Source organism: Theobroma cacao, chromosome 7 (genome assembly GCF_053813885.1).
Source record: "Theobroma cacao isolate CCN51 chromosome 7, ASM5381388v1, whole genome shotgun sequence".
Taxonomy (NCBI): Eukaryota; Viridiplantae; Streptophyta; class Magnoliopsida; order Malvales; family Malvaceae; genus Theobroma; species Theobroma cacao.
The window spans coordinates 10,229,593-10,251,364 of NC_142645.1; the positions used below are offsets into that span (position 1 = coordinate 10,229,593).

Below are 21,772 nucleotides of genomic sequence, written 5' to 3' on the forward strand. Positions count from 1 at the left end.
GATGTGACTCCATTTTGGCCTTACAGAACTGGACTTCAGACATGCTTTTCAATAACCTCAAAGTTCTCTGCTAAGGAGCCTCATTCATTCTGTCATCTCATCATTGTTTAAGAAGTCGGCTTCAGTTGGGAGGCCATATTGAGAATGTACCAGGAAATGAAGGAATTTTGCGCATGAGAGTTGATTTATTTCTGTGTATTTAAGTGAATATAGTGTTACTGGAAATAGATAGCCTCATTTTCCTTGTTAACTAGATGTCTGTCTATGCTTTTTTTGTTTTTTTTTTTTTTTTGGAAATTTCAGGAACATATCGCTCGTAGTAACATCAGATCAAGTAGATAAAGTTTTTGCTTCTTGATTATAAAACGTCAGCGGTTCTTTCAAAAAAAAATAATAATAAGCAACGAAAGAATTACTATAAATTGTAATTTTCTTCCTAATCAATAAAAATTAGTTTATATATATATGCTTTTATGAAAGTTAAACTGTTAAAGTTTTTATTAGATTAATGATTTAATTAAGGTTACTACGAAGTGATACTTCCACAAGTTAATAACAAACTTAAATTTATTTAAAAGTGGTTTAAAAATTATATATATGGCAACAATCTTTATCTTTAATATTTTATTGTTTCCTTTGCTTACGATAGAAATGATAATAAATTACAAAATTACCAAATTTTAACGTGATAATTTAGGATCTTAAAATGTTAGTCATTCAAAAAACAATGTAATCTTTTTCTGCAATCTCAACTTGTTAGTTAATCAAATGTCAATTATAGAACCCTTATCTGCAATAATGCATTGAATTTAATTATAGTTATAATTAATATAGATTGGTTTTTGTGGTATGAAAGTTATGCTTCATAATTTTTTTATTATTTATAAGTGATTTATCATTAATTATGAAATTAGATATCTTTCTATAATTATCTATAATTAAATAATTCTTACTCTATTATTATTTATATAGTAGGTAAATAACTTTATTACTTTTATATAACTAATTGATTTTGTAACTTGAATGATTGAAGTTTAACTTATATTATTTATTAAATATGTTTGTAACTTAACAACTATTGGTTGCTGAAAATATTTTTGTAAAAAAAAGACGTGTTTCTTCCTTTTTGTTTTTATGATCTCAAATTTTATTTATTAAATTTTAATTAGTTATATTTTATTATTTTTTAAAGGAAATTATTATTTTAGTATAAAACATTCATCTGATCTTTTGCTTTTTATGAAATTCTTGTTATTTTACTTCCATATAAATCATGCCCTTAATTTTTAAATGTTAACTAATAGGAGATTGATTAAATCATAATTCACAAATTTATTTTTATTATCATAATTATTATAATTGATGTGTTAAATCATTTATGTGTGACACACATGTAACAAAACTAATAACTTAAAAATATATATATGCTTCCCTCCACTCCTTTTTAGTTTTGTACAAGGATTAAAGATCTAACTTACATTTCAATACTCCACCACATGCAAAAAAAAAAAAAATTAAAGATCTAAGTTGAAGTTTTTAATACTTACATGTGCTTTTGGTTTGAAGAGTCAAGTTTAAATCTTTTTCAAAAATTGTTTTATTAAAAAATAAAAAATTTGGAGCTTTTGTAATTTTTTTTGAAAATAAAAATAAAAAATAATTAAATTTTATATGTAAATTAGGTGAAATAATTAATTCGAATTCATGGATGTGATGAATAATATTGTTTTAACTTGACTTGGAGTCTTCAATCCACTGGACACAGGACCCACAACATTTCAATTATGGCATGAGTTTGGATTTAGTGTTTGCCACCTCCAATTGAATATGGAATCCAAGAGCTTTGCTTCTTGAATAAAGTGTTTGACATTGACTTTGAATTTTCAAAGATGAAGACTTGCTTTCATATAATGCCAAAACAACGAAGTTTCGTCAGTGCTTCTATATTTCCTTGACTTAAAAACTTGTTAGCCTCAGCCTCCTTTCCCCACCCAAATTAATTTTAGCATGCCAAAACCAAAAGCACAACTTCCATGGTTTGGCCTCATGGCCGCCCTTGCTTTGTTTCTACTACCGGAAGCTTGCCTCGCCGGAAGAAGGAACAAGGATTGCGGTTTTACTCTGTGTGGAGACGTTAACATCAGCTACCCTTTCCGATTAACAAGCCAACCTCGCGAGTGTGGTGTCCGTAGGTTAGAGCTGGAGTGTGACAGTAATAACCGCACCACTTTGGTCATGAAATATGGGAGATTCTATGTCCAAAATATCTCTTATGTATATCATACAATACAAGTTATCGATGCGAATCTGGGCAGGAATGATTGCTCCCTTCCTCGCAGTTCCTTCATTTCTGATAGTATTTGTAAGACACCGTATAGGGCGTCTTATCATGCGAGAAGCTTTATGTATCTTGTAAATTGCACAACACCGATAAAATCTTCTCTGTATGTTGATGCCTCTCGTTGTCCAGATCGCTCTTTTCTTCCGCCTACTTACTTTTATTTTTTAGATCAACAAACAAAGCCGCGTGATTTCGATCAGTTTTGCACAGTGGAAGCACGGGTTCCAGTTGAGCTAGAGAATATCAGCAACGTGTCTACTTTGGACATCTACGAAAAGCTATTACTGGGCTTTGAGCTGTCATGGAGGTACTTTGATGATCACCTGCTCTATTGCGCGGAGGATAAACTTCAAGTGATGTAAGAATTTTCAATAATTTTTTTCTATTTTCCTAGGCTGAGTTAGGTTGGGTCATTAGATGTGATTGGAATAATTATGGTTAAAAAATTATTATATGTTTTGAATAGTTAACGTTTTTCTCAAACTTGAGTTTATTAGATTGAAAATTTTGAAAAGCTTCACTTGCTTTTACCTGATTTTATTCTTCACATGAAGCAGTGGAGACCTGCTGCAAAGAGGAATAGAGAAAACTCCCTTAACAATGGAGTGAAAAAAAAAAAAACTAATCCCTTTTATTTATTTTTTGCTCCGCCCATGTCAAAACAAACTTCATTAAGAAGTTAAACAGAAAATGGACGCAAGCTAGAGAAGCTAGCCCAGTCCTTCGGGAAAGGTAATCCGCAGGTCAAGTGGTCGGATCCCCATCCTGCTTGGGGGCTATAACCCTTATTACCTATCAAAAAGAAAAATAAATCCTACAAAAAGTTCAAAGCAGGGTACAAAACAAGCCTTTTATTTGAGTTGCTGACATCTTTATTTTATTTGAATGTGTCGAACATTCCAGATTGGACTCGTTGCGATATGCCTTGGAAACCTATGTAGACAGCTTCGCAAATTTCCTCTTTGGCCAACATTATTATGTAAATGAAAGTATGCTTAATTTGCAGGTTTCATAAGTAGTTTTCGTATTGAATTTGCTCTGTTTGTTCCTTATGGAAATAATTATGTTTCGATTTTGTTTTGTTAATTTTCTACAGGAGCGTATATTTTATGTCTTGGAGTAACAGGTAAGCTTTAACTTTGCTATTGCATATGCACCAAATTGAGCAATATCAATGTTTTCATTTAAAAAATAGCTGAAATTTTTTTTGAAAAAAAAGAAGAGGTATTAGATCATACCAGCTTATTAATGTACCCACTTAAAACTCACAAAAGAATAAAGCTTTTTAATGATCTTAATTTTAGGGGTGAAAGAGTACTAGAATAAAATATTGTTTCTTATATAGGTATAGATAGAGGAAAAAATGGTAGTAAATAAAAAAAATCTATGGGCTTGAATAATATGATAAAATAAACTAAGTACTTATTAATTGAACATATGAATGGTAAAAATTAATTGTAAATTTTCTAGTAAAGCATATGATGATTTTAGTTATTAAGAAATTACCGAACGCACTACCGGATAGAATTTGCCATTCAAGTTATAATATTTATTTTCCTTTATGATATTCAAACTATACTATTTAATTATGAGAGAGAGCTTCATACTCTAACAAGAGCATCCTAGACTTTTAATTATTGGGAAATAGACTTTGTGAGGGATCCCACACTAGCTTCTTTTGTTTTTCCTCAAATCTTTTGCCTTTCCGAAAACAAGCGTCCCACACTTTCATTCTTTCATTTTGTTAGGAAGTTTGATAGGGCGAAAGATAGTGTAAGTTGCCCGATATATGACAGAATTACTTTTGTTTTGGTAACACTGTCATTTGAATATACTAATGCGTTTTAATGTATTTTTCCTTAAAAGGAGGAGCTATCTTATTACGAACTTTGTTGGGAATATGTTGCTTGATTGCACTGGTTACGTACAAGTGGAGAAAAAGACATTTATGTGTGGATGACACGATTGAAGAATTTCTTCAAAAACAGAGTGATTTAATACCGATAAGGTATTCTTATCGCGAAATAAAAAGAATGACTAGAAGTTTTAGAGATAAATTAGGTGAAGGTGGTTATGGTTCAGTGTTTAAAGGAAAGCTTCGTAGTGGCCATCTTGTGGCAATAAAGTTATTGGGCAAGTCAAAAGCCAATGGGCAAGATTTCATTAATGAAGTTGCTACAATTGGGAGAATTCATCATTTTAATGTGGCGAAACTCATTGGATTTTGTGTGGAGGGATCAAAACAAGCTCTTGTATATGACTTTATGCCAAATGGATCTCTAGATAAAATCATTTTTACAGAAGAAAATGAAACTACCCTGAGTTGGCAAAAAATGTTTGATATTGCGCTTGGGGTGGCTCGAGGAATTGAATATTTACATCATGGATGTAACATGCAAATTCTACATTTCGATATCAAGCCACACAATATTCTTTTAGATGAGAACTTTGTTCCAAAAGTTTCAGATTTTGGTCTTGCTAAACTTTATTCGGTAGATGATAGCATTGTATCTCTCACTGCAGCACGGGGTACAATAGGATACATTGCTCCTGAACTGGTCTACAAAAGCATTGGAGGCATTTCATTCAAGGCTGATGTTTATAGTTTTGGAATGTTATTAATGGAAATGGTGGGAAGAAGGAAGAATTTGAATGCATTTGCTGAACACTTAAGTCAAATATATTTCCCCTCGTGGATTTATGGCCGATTTCATCAAGGAGAGAGCATCAAGTTCGGAGATGTCACAGACGGTGAAAAGATAATTGTGACGAAGATGATAATAACAGCTTTTTGGTGTATACAAGTGACACCTAGTGTCCGTCCTTCAATGAGCAAAGTCTTGGAGATGCTTGAAACTGATGTTGAGCTCCTTCAAATGCCCCCCAAACCTTTTCAACTCCCTCTTGAAATATCAGCTCAGGATCATGTTGATGACAATCCAAGTGAGGATCCAACTTCATCACTTCTTTCTTCGAATGAAATTAGCTTAAATATAGCGTAAGCTATGAAACTATTCATTCTATCACGTTATCTTTGTACTTTGATAATAAGAAAAAAAATATGTCCCTTTAAAGCCTAGAATTTTCTATTGTAATTTCCAAACTTTCCTCTGTATTTTGAGCTCTGTTTCTATGGGTTTTCTTCTTTCGTACCCTTTTTGTACTTTTTTTCACAATATCCTTCATTTGGCTCATTTGACCTCTGTTTGTTATTGCCTTTGCTCAGCTTAACCTTCCCCTTCTTTGAAAAGACAGCTTAGAAAAATTAAAAATGGTAATGGAAGCAAAACTCAATAAGATTCAAAACAAGGGCCCTCAAGAGGGTAATCAGAGAGTTTGGTTTATATCGATTTAAGTTTAACCATACTTAAGAATGGAATGTGATAAATTATTGTGCAAGCAAGAATTACATAAAGAAAAAAAAATGCATGTCAGAATGTAAGGCTAAGAAAGTTTGTTAGAAACATATTACATAGGAAAAGGAAGAAAGAGATTGGACATGCAGTTGTAAATTTTCTTAACTAACCCAGGAAGGAAGCTCCCTGATAAATCATTGTAAATAGTAAGTGATAGAAAAGGCATATAATAAAATGAAAAATTACACTTACATTAGACAGAAGATAGTGATTGATAGAAAATTTATAGCTTGGCTAGATTATCAATAAAATTTAATAGCTTTGTGTTTTGGTAAATTACAGCTTTGCTGGAATTGGGTCTTAATAATTTGGTATTTTAGTGAAATTATTAATAGGATTTAAGGGTACAGACCTACACTCTGATGTCCAAATTTATTTTAGGAGTCTATCCATTTTATTAAATCATATTATGAACTATAATTAAAATCAAATATGTTTAATTTATTTTTTATAAAAAGATAATAAATTCAATAATGTAAATTCACACTTTATTATCTAAAAATATTTAACGTTTTATACAGTTATAGTCTAGATTTTAAGTATCTTTGACAATATCACGGGCTTGTGTACTTTGGATATACAAAACACTATTAATGGACTTCGAAATGCTATGGCAATTCTACGATATGAGCTACGTCGTCCTCGACAGATATTCATTTCGTAAGACGAAAGAAATTTTCAAGCATTTTATCAGTTCTATTTTCTTTGACTCGGCTTTCTAGGGTTTGTTAAAATTAGATAGGAAAAAGCATAATTAAACTCAAATTTTTGTTAAATGAAAACATTTTGAATTCAATTTTCATTCATTGTAATTAATTTTGATTCAAACCATATTTTAATTAAAACTTTTTTACATTAACACCAAACATTCAACCATATTGTAATTAATTAGGATCTACGTTTTGTTGGAATTTTTGTTTAAATTAAAACTTTTGAATTCATTTGTCATTGTAATTAATTTTTATTCAAACCATATTTATTAATCAAGGCAGTTGATGTATTGCATTTATATTAATCTGATGTATTGATTGTTCCAAGTTGGTAGGGTTGCGGTATGACTTGATGTTAGATCAAGAAGCTTGAGATAAAGCAACCAAAAGAGGGGTGAATTTGTTCTTTAATATAAAAATTTGATTTTCTTGAAAAACAGAGATAAAGATGAAAACTTTGAAAGCACAACTTGAAATCGAAAATATGAGAACTTATAAAATGAAGAACAAAGCAAGTAAAAAGTATAAAGGAGAAGAAAAACAGTTAATCACGATTTTATAGAGGTTCAGTCCTCAAAGCCTACATTATTTCTCTTGATATCACAAAGGGTTTGAATCCACTATCAACTGCCTTTTTCAATCAAGTTCAAGCATATTCTTTACAAGCAACTGCCTTTTAAAGATCAAACACAACCTCTCAATAGGCTACTTCCTTTTTAGGATCAAGCACAACTTCTACAAATTACTGTCTTATTAGGTTCAAGTACAACCTCTCTACTTTTACAAAAGGTATAACCTTTTTACCTTTTGCTATGGAGGTGTAACCTTACAACAATGGATTACAAAACTTTGAACCTTTAACAAGGCTGATAAGCTGAGTTTTAGTACAAGAGAATGAAAATGAATCAAGGAAAATAAGCTCAAGAAATGATGCTCTATTTTGAGAGTTTTGCTGTAGAGAGAGAAATGAATGAACTTTCAGAAATTTTTGCCTTTTTCTCCTCTTGTAGTGATTTTCTTGCTCTCTTTTCTTTCTAGTTGTTCTTGTCACTTTAAAAAGTCCTCACAACGGTATTTATAGGTCTTTTAAATTTCTACCTATTAGAGAGAAATTTTGTTCATTTTTCAATAGTTGGGCCCACTTGAATTGCGTCAATCAACCTTCAGGAATCGATCAATGGACATGTGAGAAGTCGATTATTTTGCAACTTGAGACATTTTGCTTTCTAAGAATCAATCTTTCTACTCTTGAGATATTGATTTTTCTTGTTTCAATTTGAGCCTGATGCTTTTATGTTTGGTGAGAATCTACCAATGCGTTTACGAGTAGTCAATTCTTCTTGTCTCACTTCAGGTTCGGAGCATTTTGTTTTGTGAGAATTGATCACTGTCTTCTTCAGAAGTCGTTTTTTCTTATTTGTTGAGCGCCAAATTGAAATTTCAAAGTAGATTTTTCCTGCTTCATTCTATTTTGGTTCTTCAAAAAGTTTCCAATCTTTCCCCTTTGTGGCTTTGAGAATTGATCATGGGATACTCGAGAAGTCAATTCTTCTTTTCCAGTGTCTTCTCATCATGTTTGTACCTTATTAGGAATTGGCCTTTACTTCTTCAGACATCGATTTTTCCTCTTCTAGTAGCTTTCTATTTCATCAGGAGTCGATGTTTCCTTACTGAGAAATCGATTCTTCCTGCTCCAAAGAGGAAATATTGCTTTCCAATATACAAAGAATCAATGCTTCACTTGCAAAAGTTGATTCTATCAGTTGGAACTTGTGTTTTAAAATGTTCAAAAAGATTTTCCTTTTCACAAATAACTTCGAAACACTTTAAGGATTGTTCTTCAAGTTCAAAATCATTTTTATTTAATTTCAAGTCATTTTTAGATCATTCAATTTTGTCATTTCAAAACTAAAGTCAATTTTAAAGCTAACAATATCCCCCTCTTCGATATGAAAAAAATTAAGAGCTAAATTTTCATGTGAAGAACTCATCTTGAATTTATGCTCTCCTGAGTTAGTTTGAAGTCTGTTTAAGCATAATCTTATCCAAAGTGCATGATATTCTTTGTGAAAAATTTCACACAAACGGAAAATTCATCTAAACATAAACTTGCATTGGAATGAAATGTAAACTAACACAATATTGATGCTTTGTTGTGAGTTGAGAAAACAAGATAATTTATAAGAAAATTAAAGGTGATTAATGGATTGGTGCAATCTCTTTGCTTGATGTTTTCAACTATGTCATCTCAGTTTTATTTTTAATTTTGCTCAAGGACTAGCAAAATATTAAGTTTAGGGGTATGATAATTGTATTATATAGTGTTATTTAGCCACATTTTGAGATGTTAATATAGCTAAGTCTTTGTGTTTTAAGTAGATTTTAGATAGTTTTTATGTTTTTAGTTGATTAGTTTAAAGTATGTTAACTTATTTAATTCAAGTAATTTTAGTTTATTTTCATGTTGAAAGTCCTATTTTAAGCCAATGCTGATTTAGTTTTTGAGATGGTCACTTGAGGATTAAACACTTGAGATGGTCAATTGAGGATGGTGCATCCGTTAGTTTTTGGGTTGATATATTGGTAGGAGATGTGTCATTGTTTAATATTGTTGCAAACATGGGACTTATGGCTGATATGAGGGAACGGGAAAAGGATTACGTGATGCCGATTAAAGATTGGGATAAGGAGAGACTAACAGTTGTGTTACCAGCAGAAGTGGTGAAGCAAATTCTTTACTTTATTCCTCTCAGCTTGTCCGCTTTCCCTTGATGTGTCGTATTGGGCTTCATCCTTTTTTGGATGCTTTACTATATCCTTAGCGTATGAACAACTAAAAAGTCTATCTGAGTCTGACTTGATATTTTCTTAGAGCTTGACTTTGATTTTTCAAACGATGACTTGCTCTCACTTACTTAAATCCAAAAAAAAAAAAAAGAAAGAAAAATGTTTCAGCGGTCCTATATTTCCTTGACTTAAAATCGTGTTTAGCTTCCTTCGCTTCTTCTTCCATTATTTGTAGCGTGTCAAAACCAAAAGTACAAGTTCCACCAGTTAAGTCGAGTTATAGTCAAGGAAAATGGCTCGGTGCTTTCTCCAACATTAATGATATTTCTTTGGATCCACTCTCTAAAATTGACAGGATCAATGGTTTTCTGGTCTGATAAATTTGTATCTCATTTTTTATTTTCTTCGGAAAATAAGAAGAAAATTCCCACAGATATTTTTCCAAGAACTTGACTAATTGGTTAAACTGTTTTCCACATTGACTTTGATTTTTGGTTGGAGCCAGTCTTGCCATAAGTTAATATCTTCACCGTAGGATTATACGTGCTTTCATCGAAATGGTTGTTGGACTATTGAAGGCAAAAAAGACCCAATGCTTCTATATATCCTTGGCTTAAGAGTTAAAACTTGTTATAGCCTCATTCTCGCTCTTCCTCATCCAAATTTTACAATGTCGAAACCAAAAACAGAACTGCCATTGCTTAGCCTCGTGACCCTTGCTTTATTTCTATTCCCTAGTGCTTGCCTCGCTACAAGTGAAAATAAGGACTGCGGCGGCTCTTCTTTGTGCGGTAACCTTACCATCAGTCACCCTTTCCGATTAAAAAGTCAACCTAAGTGTAACGACACTGATTGTAGGGTTGAATTGGAGTGTAAGAATGATAATCGCACCATTTGGGTCATGAAAAATGGGAAATTCTATGTCCAGGATATCTTTTATTCTAATTTTACGATCCGATTGGTCGATGGGAGCCTGGATGCAGATAATTGCTCACTGCCTCGTACTTCCGTTACTTGTGATTATGATTTTCCGTGTGACGGACTTGGGTTACCTGGTACAATTCCAAACACAATGTATCTTGTCAATTGCTCAAGACCAATGAATTCTTCTCTTTACGTTGATGCCTCTCTCTGCACCAACAGCTCTCCCCATCCACCTTCCTACTTTTACTTTTTAGATCAAGAAACACCAAGCCGCGATTTCAACCCGTTTTGCACAGTCATAAACGAGTGGATTCCAATTATGATTGAGAATATCACAGGTCTGTCTAGTTTGGATATCTACGAAAAGCTATTAATTGGCTCTGATTTCTCATTGGAAGAATATCATTGTTACCAGGAGCACAAACCTTCAATATCTCAAAAATTTCATACGATGTAAGAATTCTCAAGCATTTAAATTCTATTTTCTTTTTTTTTTCTAGAAATAAAAATTAAATCTTTCATTCTGTAATGAAAGGAGATACAAAAAAATGCCAAAGTCAGTCTCCCAGAGGCCCTAAGAGACCTACTTTGGCATTCCCTAAAAAATTTACAAGTATTACCTATGAAATTAGTTCTTCTCTATCACCATGCTAGGCAGCCTACAGATGACACTTGGTTGCCTGTGAAATTCAGCATTCACACAACAACAAAAAAAAAAAAAAAAAAAACAAACAAACAAACAGACCCCTATTACCTCAGCAGAGTTTACAAGTTCTATTTTTTATGCCTCGGGGTCATTACATCTAAGCACTGATCCTAAACAAAATAACCTCATCGGTTTGGCAGCTTAATACATCTTCAAATTCATGGTCGGAGTGACATGACCTGCTAGTAGGAACACCGTCCAGTTTGCAGTGGTTCCTGCGTCTCTTCTTTATCTGGGTTCGCTTCGCAGTTTCATGTTTTATCCACCCATTATGCTTTCAGTCTCATCATGTGCACCAGCCTATCACTTCCTCAACTACCTATATAACCCAAATTTCACAAAATGGGTGCTGCAACCTCATGGCAAACAGATGTAGCAGCCCATCTTTCTCCCTACCCCTTCCTATTTCTCCCTTCCTTACAATGTAGAGATCTCTCCTCCAACCTCTTTCGATGCCTCCATCAACCTCCTGTCCTCTCCCTCATTCGTTCCTTGCCACCCTGCTCTTTCTCCCTCCTCATTCCCCTTTCTCTCTCCTGTGAGACAACAGCTCCCTCCCAAAACCTCCATTCACCTCCCCCCGTCTCCCTCGTTCCCTCCAGAGATCCTTCTCCTCCTTCCCTCCATCCACAGTTCACTCATTCTTTACCCTTAAAACCCCGCCTCCCCTTCGTTTTAAGCCCTTTTGTTGATCTGTGATCCCAACAAAATTACCCAACCATAATTCCAACACACACAAGCACAAGTTGGATCTTAGAATTCAAAAAGTTACTAATCTGTTCGTATTTTTTCTCTGTTGACCAGATTCATTTGCTCTCAAACTATCCTTGCTGCCAAAAACCATACGGTGCTTCAACTACCTTTTGTAATTCTTTGTTTGAGCCACGCTGGACAAATCCTCTTGCCTCCAAACTCTTATTTTCCTCTCCAATCACCTCCCATATTTACTTCCCTCCCCCCCTAATTCACGCACATATGCCACCCAAGAGGGAAGCAGAGCTCCTATCTTCCCCACTACCGCCACATCAAGGCCTTCAAGTTAAATTCTATTTTACTAGGTTGGGTTTGGTTGGGACTAAAAATTCTAATTTGGAAAATTGTGGTCAAATACTTATCTTCAATGAAAAGTTTCTTTTTTTTTTCCCCATCAATACTAATTGGTTTTTTTACCATCAATATGCATCATTTAATATGTTTTACAAAAATTATATTCTAAATTTAGTTTTCAAGATTTTTTTTTTATGTTTTGACATTAAAAACTTTAATGTATTAAAATTTACTAAAACTAAATTTTTTTTCTTAAATTTTGTAATAGAAAAATAAAATGAGATGGAGATAATATAAATTGCTTTGACTCTGCCCTAACACTTTTACTTGGATGTCTAAAACATTCCAGATTGGCGAAAATTTGGGATGCCTTGATGGACTACCTGAACAGCTTTCTATATTTTATTATCCATCGACCCCTTATATCTGCTTTCAATGGTTCTCCAGCCGAAACTAATAGTATGCTTTCTGGAGTTCATTATTATGATTTGCCTCTTCTTTTCCTTGTGTTGAAACTTGTACTTTTTTGGTCTTTTTTGTTTTCTTTTTGCAGGAACATATATTATGTGTATTGGAATAACAGGTATGTTTTAGCTCTATACTTGCTTATATGGAAGTTGACTTCTAAGAATTAAAAGAGCATATGTTCATTTTTAATGTGAAACTAAAAAACCTATAAAGTTCTTTACAGATTCTGGAGGTAAGAGGGTATCATTTTGTATTCATATTTATTGTAAAATTCAAAAATCTATAAAAGCTGTTTAAGGAATTTGAAGGTGAATAGCTATACTAGAATAAAGTTGTTTCAGATACAGATAAAGATATAGAAAAAGAAACAGCAGGCTTCAATAATATGATCCAATAATTAAATTTCTATTTCAAAATTCATTGCAGAAATTAGTAATTAATTATAAAGTTCTGATACTAAAGCATAGGGAGATCTTACTAAGAAATTATCAAATGCACTATAGATTTCAAATACTAGTCTTTAATAAGGGAGCATGAAACTGTTACATGTATAGGGTTTAGGGTTTAGTTATAATTAGACTTTCATTAGGTTATAATTAGTTATAAAGTTCACTTAGACAAAAGATAGCAACACATATATTGCACAATTTACGTATAATTTTTTGGGGCAATAGCCCTCATTCAAAATATATATGCTAATTCATTTTAATGTATTTTTCTTCAAAAGGAGGAATAATCTTGTCAAGAATGTTGTTGGGGATATCTATCTTGATTGCACTTGTTACATACAAATTGCGAAGGAGACATTTATCTGTAGATGATACAATTGAAGAGTTTCTTCAAAGTCAAAATAATTTAATGCCAATAAGGTATTCTTACTATGAAGTAAAAAGAATGACTAGAAATTTTCAAGAAAAATTAGGCGAAGGTGGTTATGGTTCAGTATTTAAAGGAAAGCTTCGAAGCGGTCATCTTGTAGCAATAAAATTATTGGGCAAGTCAAAAGCTAACGGGCAAGATTTCATTAATGAAGTTGCTACAATCGGGAGGATTCATCATGTTAATGTGGCGAAACTTATTGGATTTTGTGTGGAGGGATCAAAACAAGCCCTTGTATATGACTTTATGTCAAATGGATCTCTAGATAGGATCATATTTGATAGGATCATATTTGCAGAAGAGAATAAAATCAGCTTAAGTTGGCAAAAAATGTTTGATATTGCTCTTGGGGTGGCTCGAGGAATTGAATATTTACATCAAGGATGTGACATGCAAATTCTACATTTTGATATCAAGCCACACAATATTCTTCTAGACGATAACTTTATCCCAAAAGTTTCAGATTTTGGTCTTGCTAAACTTTATTCGGTAGATGATAGCATCGTATCTCTCACTGCAGCACGGGGTACGATAGGATACATTGCTCCTGAATTGGTCTACAAAAACATTGGAGGCATCTCGAATAAGGCTGATGTTTATAGTTTTGGAATGCTATTAATGGAAATGGTGGGAAGAAGAAAGAATTTGAATGCGTTTGCTGAACACTTGAGTCAAATATACTTTCCTTCATGGATTTATGGCCAATTTCATCGAGGAGAGGACATTGAGTTGGGAGAGGTTACAGATGGTGAAAAGATAATTGTTAGGAAGATGATAATAACAGCTTGTTGGTGTATACAAGTGCCACCTAACGACCGTCCTTCAATGAGCAAAGTCTTGGAGATGCTTGAAACTAATGTTGAGCTCCTTCAAATGCCCCCCAAACCTTTTCAACTTCCTTTTGAAGTATCAATTGAGGATCGTGCTGATGAGAATCCAAGTGAGGATCCAACTTCATCACTTCTTTCTTCGAATGAAATTAGCTTAAATATAACGTAAGTTATGAAACTTTTCATTTTATTATGTTATTTTTGTACTTTGATAATAAGAAAATATCATGTCCCTTTAAAACCTAGAATTTTGTATTGTAATTTCCAAACTTGTTTCTGTACTTTGAGCTCTGTTTCTATGGGTTTTCTTCTTTCGTACCCTTTTTGTATTTTTTTTTCATAATATCTTTCATTTGGCTCATTTGACCTCTGTTTGTTATTGCCTTTGTTGAGCTTAACCTTCCCCCTCTTTGAAAAGACGGCTTGGAAGAATTAAAAATGGTAATGGAAGCAAGAACTCAATAAGAAACAAAATAGGGGCCCTCAAGAAGGTCATCCGAGAGTTTGGTTTATCTCGATTTAAGTTTAACTGTACGTAGAAATGGAATGTGATAAATTATTCTGCAAGCAAGAATTAATAAAGAATAAAAAGCATCGCTTAATATAAGGGTAAGTTTGTTAGGAAAATATTACATAGGATAAAGAAGAAAGAGATTAAACATGCAGTTGTAAATTTTCTTCACTGACCCAAGAAGGAATGCTCCCTGAAAAATCATTGTATGGCACATCTCTGACATCGCATTATCAGTCATGTCATAACAAGTCTTAAGTTTATTCGGCAAGAGACTTTAATGGCATAAAGATACTGATATGGGCAAGATCAGCTGTACAATTACAAAAGTTTTCACTGGCAGCCTAATTCCTTTTTAAAACCTAAACAAAGACTAAGGGTTTATCAGTAGCTAATTTCTATTTGAGTGTTCAAAGTTCAGCATATTCATCAAACTTTCAAATTATTTAAAAAAACAGATTTAACCCTCCTCCATATACGGTTCACAAGAAGAACAACCAAAAAAACTATTAAACCGGAGCATCAACGCGAAAATAGCTCCCAACCATGATGGAGCCCTGCTGAAAGTCCCACTTCCGGAACATCCAATCATAAGAATCTGTCCCTCATTCAGACTGTTATGACATTTATTGCTATGATATGTAATACTATTCACAATTCTTAGCATCAATTCATAATTCTTAACATCAAATATGGATAAAATTTTTAAAAAAAAAAAGCTTGCTGTTTTGGTAAATTTGATCAGCTTTGCTGGAATTGGGTAGTTTAGTTAAATGAATCACTTTATTTAAATTAATCATAGGATTAGAGTCTATCCACTTTATTAAATCATATTATGAATTATAATTAAAACCAATTAAGTTTAATCCATTATTTCATAAAAAAGAAAAATAAATTAAATAATGCAAATATACACTTTATTATTTGAAAAAATATAACATTTTATACAATTATAACTGAGATTCTAAATATCCTTGACAACATCATAGGACTGTATTACTTTGATATCTACAAGACGCTATTAATGGACTTTGAAATGTCATGGCAATTCTATGACATGAGCTGCGCTTTCCTCCACATATATTCATTTCATAAGATGAAAGAATTTTTCAAGCATTGGATCAATACTATTTTATTTTGCTGAGTTTTCTTGGGTTTGTTAAAGTTATGATTGGAAAAAGTATAATTAATTAAAATCTACATTTCACTCAAATTTTTTGATTAAATTAAAACATTTTGAATCCATTTGTCATTAATGTAATTATTTTGATTCAATCCATATTTTAATTAAAATTTTTTATACTAATACCAAACATTAAAACCATATTGTACATAGTTAGGATCTTCATTTTACTCCATTTTTTGTTTAAATTAAAACATTTTGAATTTATCTTTCATTGTATTTAATTTTGATTATGGAGGAATTAATATTGGGTGATCATTTTGGACCACCTTATTTTAATTTTGGGTCTATTTGGCTGGCAACTGGCAAGGAATGAAATTAACTTATCTGAAAATTGTCTCACTTCTCTGCAAGTGATTTGATTTAATTCAAGTTATAGCCCAAGAAGTCGCTTGCTCTTTTCTCCAACATTAATGATATTTCTTTGGATCCACTCTCTAAAATTGACAGGATCAATGGTTTTTCTACTCCAATAAATTTGTACTTTTTGTATCTCATTTTATTTTCTTCGAAAAATAGGAAGAAATTTCCTAAAGATATTTTTCAAGAGCTTGACTAATTGGTTAAACTGTTTTCCACATTGGCTTTAATTTTTCGACAGTGACTTGCTCTCATTTACTTAATCCAAACGAACAAAAAGAAAGAAAAATGTTTTCTTTCTTGACCCACTGCTGGTCCTCAGAAAACAAGAAGAAAATTCCTAAAGATATTTTCCAAGAGTTTGACTAGATTTTTCAAATGATGACTTACTCTCATTTACTTAATCCAAAAAAATAAAAAATGTTACTGTGGTTCTATAATTCCTTGATATCCTTGACTTAAAGCTTGTTTAGCCTCCGTCGCTTCTTCTTCCGCACCCAAATTTGCAGCATGCCAAAACCAAAAGCAGAATTTCCATTATTTGCCCTCATTGCCCTTCCTCTTATTCTATTCCCTGGCCCTGCAATATATATTATATCCCTCGTTAAAAATATTTATACTAATGCATTTTAAAGGATTTTTCTTCAAAAAGAAGAGTAATTTTATCAAGAATTGTTGGGGATATCTATCTTGATTACTTTTGTTACATATAAATTGCAAAAGAGACATTTATCTGTAAATAATACAATTGAAGATTTTTTTTTTTTAAATTTGAGTATTTAGTTCATTAGTTGATGCATAATTTTCCTTCTTAAAGAGTAAAGTTTGAATCTTCCTTCTCCAATCCCAAAAACAAAAAAATATTTAATATCTATTAAGTATTCTTGATATGAAGTAAAAAGATTGATAGTCGGTGTATTGCCTTCAAGATGGACAAGAAGAGGCAATAGTTGATTGTAGAGAAGCTCGAGAGTTTGGGAGCAACTTATGATGATTTCACCAACTCCTTGCCTTCTAATGAATGCCACTATTCTGTCTTTGATTATAATTTCACTACAAATGAGAATTGTCAAAAAAGTAAGATTTTCTTCTTTGCATGGTATATGAAAGCAAAAAAGAAAAACCCAACACCTTGTTTTTCTTCGTTCAATTTTGAAAGATTGTTACAATTAAAACGGCTGCAATGTTGTTTGTGGTATAGGTCACTTGACACATGAAGGGTGAGGACTAAGATGCTTTATGCAAGCTCCAAGGACAAGTTCAAGAGACAGTTGGATAGCATTCAAGTTAAGTTGCAAGCGATATATCCAACTAAGATGAGCTTGGACATCGTCAAAGGACAAGCCCACTAATTCCATATAACTACTTCCATTCAAGGCATTTTCCTTCTCAATCTATAGTCTTTATTTGGGAGAGTTATTCCCCTGTTTTTAATTTTCTTTGTATCTCAAATAATCCTCAGTCTAACTGATAATATATAACGGTAGGAGAACTGCCCCTGTTTTTCTAGTTTTCATCATGATTTTATATTTTATTCTAGAAGTTAATATTACTCATAGTCTTTTTATTTTTGTTAAAATAAGTAAACATCGTTAATTTTGAAAGTAATATATGACTGTTAGGGAATCCGCCTTCTATTTAATTAATTGGGACAAATTTTTTATATGATATGTTGAATCATGGGCAATGGTAATTAATTTTTAATTTGGTACCAATGACCATGAAAATGAAACAAAAAGAGAGGTTTCTATTGCTTCTTAGCTTTGAGTTTCTTCCAATATTCAGTTTGCCACTCCTCCACTTGCCTAGTTATTTTCTCATTTTTGTTGAGAGAAGCTTGAAGAGCTTGAGGTTCATAAGGGAGAGGCAACGCTCATGGAATTATCTTTCCTAAGTAAAAGCAATATATAAAAAACGAAAAAAAAAAAGAAATAATGCGAGAAAAAAAAGAATTTCTTTTGGGGGATCTAATTGCTAGATGGGAGCCAATTTGTCACGATCCAGACCCAAATCTGGGGTCGTGACCGATGTACGAGTTCAGCAAGCGAGGCTCACAAGGTCTGAGGAAGCCTCCAAACACAATTATGCAGAAGTACAAATGATCGTATATAACCATAGATCAAACCAAAAATGCACAACAGCTTTACTTATATAACAGAAGTTCTAATCTTTTACAGCAAAAATGCACGCTGACACTTGTTTCAACACCTCGTTGTGCTTAATCAAAAATAGAAATGCAACCACGCAACATATACAGAAGTTGCCATAACTTGGCTAACATGGTGGGTCCAATAGTTGAACAGAATCAAATGTTAACAGCGTACTTACAAAACCGGAACATGTTATAAGTTTAGAACCATAACAAGAATGCGAAAACAGACTCTAACTCAACGGAGTGGACTGCTAGATGAACATGCCTACCAGATACTAATTTTCAATCTACGAAGCGGGCGTTAATTACGCACTTCCCACATGGAAATCCCCAGTTGTTAATTGTTTTCACAAATAAAGGGGTTGAATCTCTTACTAATTTAGTGAGTGAGAGTAGAAGGAAATCAAGCCAAAAACGAAAGAATTTTTTTTTTTTAATAAAATAGATAGTTCAAAAGTATGCCAGATAATGCATTCATAATGCAAGCAGAGCTATGTACAGGACATCTCCAAATAGGCAAACTTCATATCTCTATGGGAGTCATCCCACTATCTCATATCACATAATCATAGGTTCTGCTATCACCAATATTTCTCCTCCGATCATATAATTCATGGTACAATATACACCAAATAATTAGTATTCAACTTTCAGCTTACTAGCCTTTCATATCACAAGTCATCCCCTTAGGGTGCATGTTGCGATTTGATTGGTTTTAGCAATAAACAAATAAAGGTAGGAAGAGCAGAGAATGAAGGATCTGAAAAAACAATTGGTGAGCTCAAAAACAAAGGCTCTCACACACTTTCATCTATTCATTTTCACCTTTATATACTGACTAATTAACAAGAAATAACCAACAAATTAACAACCGTAGAGAATCTCGAAGAAAGAGAATGAAATCTGTTAGCTGTGCATTGAAATCCATATATTGGTTTCAATGCCAGGCAACAGCTACAAATGGGAAAGAAAACACTTGGCTTAACAACCAGCAGACATCAAAAACGACACTTACAAGTTGTGTTTAACACAGTAAAACAAGAAACGACATATGCTAAAGTCGTATTACAAAAACAGAAAGTAAACATAAATGAAATGACACAAGGCTTGGCGTATTGGCTGCTGAAGTGAGAAAACGACATTGTACTACTCATCCCTCTTCTTCCTCTTCCTTCTTCAGCCTCTGACTTTTCCCACCAAGTCTGCTCCTTGAATTTCCAGAATTGTGATCATCTTCCAACAGACCCCCTTGATCACAAATCTAGTAAACACCCAAACAAGACCTCAAGAATTCAAATTTGTCTCTACACAAACCTTTAGTCAGAATATTAGCAAATTGTTGATCAGTTGGACAGTAATGAATATCAATTTCATTGTCTTTTACTGCCTCTCTAAGAGCATGATAGTTAACCCTTATGTGCTTGGTTCGACCATGCTGAACAGGGTTCTTTGCGATAGCTATGGCTGATTTGTTGTCAACTTTAAGCACTGAGCCCTTAGTTTGAGGAAATTCCAAGTCAACTAATATCTTCTTGAGCCACTAGATATGATTTGCAGCAGCTGAAATAGCAATTCACTCAGCCTCAGCTGAGGATTGAGCTACCACTTCCTACTTTTTTGAATTTCAGGAAAACATACCACTACCAAATGAAAAACAAAATCCCCTAGTGCTCTTTGAATCATCAAGTGACCCTGCCCAGTCACTGTCTGTATATCCTTGAAGTTCACCACTGTCAAACCTACTGTACTTGATTCCATAGTTCACCGTACCTTTGACATATTTCAACACCCTCTTAGCTGCTTTGAAATGTGTTTCAGATGGTGACTGCATGAACCTCGACAGCAAGCTAGTTGAAAACATAATGTTAGGCCTTGTAGCTGCTAGATACAGAAGTGACTCTATTATACTTCTATAGACTGGACCATTAGCCTTATCTGCTCTATCATTCTTAATCAGTTTATCCCCCACAGCTAATGGTGTATAAACTGGTTTACAAGACTCCATCTTAAACTTCCTCAACAAATCTCTGGCATACTTAGCCTGGTGAATCATGATCAGCTCATTAGTTTGAATAATTTCCATACCAAGGAAGTATCTCATGAACCCTAGATTAGTCATTTCAAATTTAGTCATAATTTGAGCTTTGAATTTCTCTAGGTATACTGCATCAGGCCTTGTTAACAAAAGATCATCCACATAAACAGCTACTATAAACATCACTGAGTCATTAGACTTCTTCACATAAATAGTAGGTTCTGTCATGCTTTTGATTAGGCCTTGAGCTCTAAGATAGTTATCCAACCTTTCATACCAGGCTCTAGGTGTATAAAGCTTTAATAAGCTTACAGACTTTTCCTTCAGCTCCTTGCTTCACATAGCCTTCAAGCTGCTTTATATAAATATCTTCAGTTAAGATTCCATTAAGAAAAGCAGATTTCACATCCAGGTGATTGATATTCCATCCTTCTCTTGCAGCTAGAGCAGCTAGCAATCTTATAGTGTCATGGTGAGCCAGAGAAGCAAAAGTTTCAAAGTAGTCTGTTCCATAAGTCTGTGCATAACCCTTTGCCACTAATCTAGCATTAAATTTGTTTACAGAACCATCAAGATTGAGTTTGGTTCTGTAAATCCATTTAACTCCAATAACTGGATGATCACTAGGTCTGTTAGCTAGACACCAAGTTCCATTCTTCTCGATCATATTCAACTCAACATTCATTGCTTCCCTCCAGTTTGCATCTGCACTTGCCTCCTTATAGCTACCAGGATCTGCAATTGCTACATTGCATTTGCTGTGTATGTCCTGAAGGGTTTTGGTCCATCTAACAGCCAAAGACTCATCCTTAATATCTTCCTCATCATCAGACTCACCTTGCACTGGATCAGTAGACAGATTCAAGTTACCAGGACCTTCAATTATAGCTTTGTCCCAATTCCAAGTTGAATTTTCATAACACTTTATATCTCTACTGAACATCACCTTCTTACTCACCACAATGTACAATTTATATCCTTGATGACATTATTGTACCCAATTAGAATAGTAACAACACTCTTCTCATCCAGCTTGGATGTTCTCTCATCTGGCACTTTAGCATATCATATACAACCAAATACCTTTAAGTGTGATACTGAAGGCTTTCTATCAAACCAACATTCAAAAGGAGTCTTTTGATGCAAAGTTCTAGTCTGACTTCTATTCAAAATGTAATTAATTGTGTTAACAGCTTCTGCCCAAAACATCTTAGGCAAATTCTTTTAAAACAGTAGACATCTGGCCATTTCCATGAGAGTTCTATTCTTTCTCTCAGTAATTCCATTCTATTGAGGAGAATATGTAACTATCAATTGATGCATAACCCCTAGCTTGGATAGAAAACCTTCAAATTCAGCTGAGGTAAATTTTGTACCATTATCACTTCTTAGAGTTTTAATGGTTGACTCAGCTTGATTTTCA

The 21,772-nt window shown here is 33.2% G+C and overlaps 1 protein-coding gene and 1 pseudogene across 2 annotated transcripts; both read left to right on the forward strand.

The window, feature by feature from the left end:
- The first annotated feature begins 1,969 nt into the window (after positions 1-1,969).
- On the forward strand, positions 1,970-5,485 carry LOC18594491 (LEAF RUST 10 DISEASE-RESISTANCE LOCUS RECEPTOR-LIKE PROTEIN KINASE-like 2.4). Its single transcript, XM_018124339.2, has 4 exons — positions 1,970-2,699; positions 3,245-3,330; positions 3,438-3,467; positions 4,208-5,485. The coding sequence occupies exons 1-4, from the start codon at positions 2,008-2,010 to the stop codon at positions 5,341-5,343; spliced, it is 1,944 nt and encodes a 647-aa protein (XP_017979828.2). The 5' UTR covers positions 1,970-2,007; the 3' UTR covers positions 5,344-5,485.
- Positions 5,486-9,863: 4,378 nt separating this feature from the next.
- Positions 9,864-14,426, forward strand: LOC18594496 (LEAF RUST 10 DISEASE-RESISTANCE LOCUS RECEPTOR-LIKE PROTEIN KINASE-like 2.3; annotated as a pseudogene). Its single transcript, XR_016027361.1, has 4 exons — positions 9,864-10,631; positions 12,281-12,390; positions 12,485-12,514; positions 13,127-14,426. The product of XR_016027361.1 is annotated as an LEAF RUST 10 DISEASE-RESISTANCE LOCUS RECEPTOR-LIKE PROTEIN KINASE-like 2.3 (transcript).
- Positions 14,427-21,772: the final 7,346 nt, after the last annotated feature.

Coding starts and splice junctions, on each gene's coding strand:
- LOC18594491 (XM_018124339.2), top strand. CDS start 2,008: ATGCCAAAACCAAAAGCACAACTTCCATGGTTTGGCCTCATGGCCGCC. Junction 2,700..3,244: donor GAGGATAAACTTCAAGTGAT/GTAAGAATTTTC, acceptor CGAACATTCCAG/ATTGGACTCGTTGCGATATG. Junction 3,331..3,437: donor ACATTATTATGTAAATGAAA/GTATGCTTAATT, acceptor AATTTTCTACAG/GAGCGTATATTTTATGTCTT.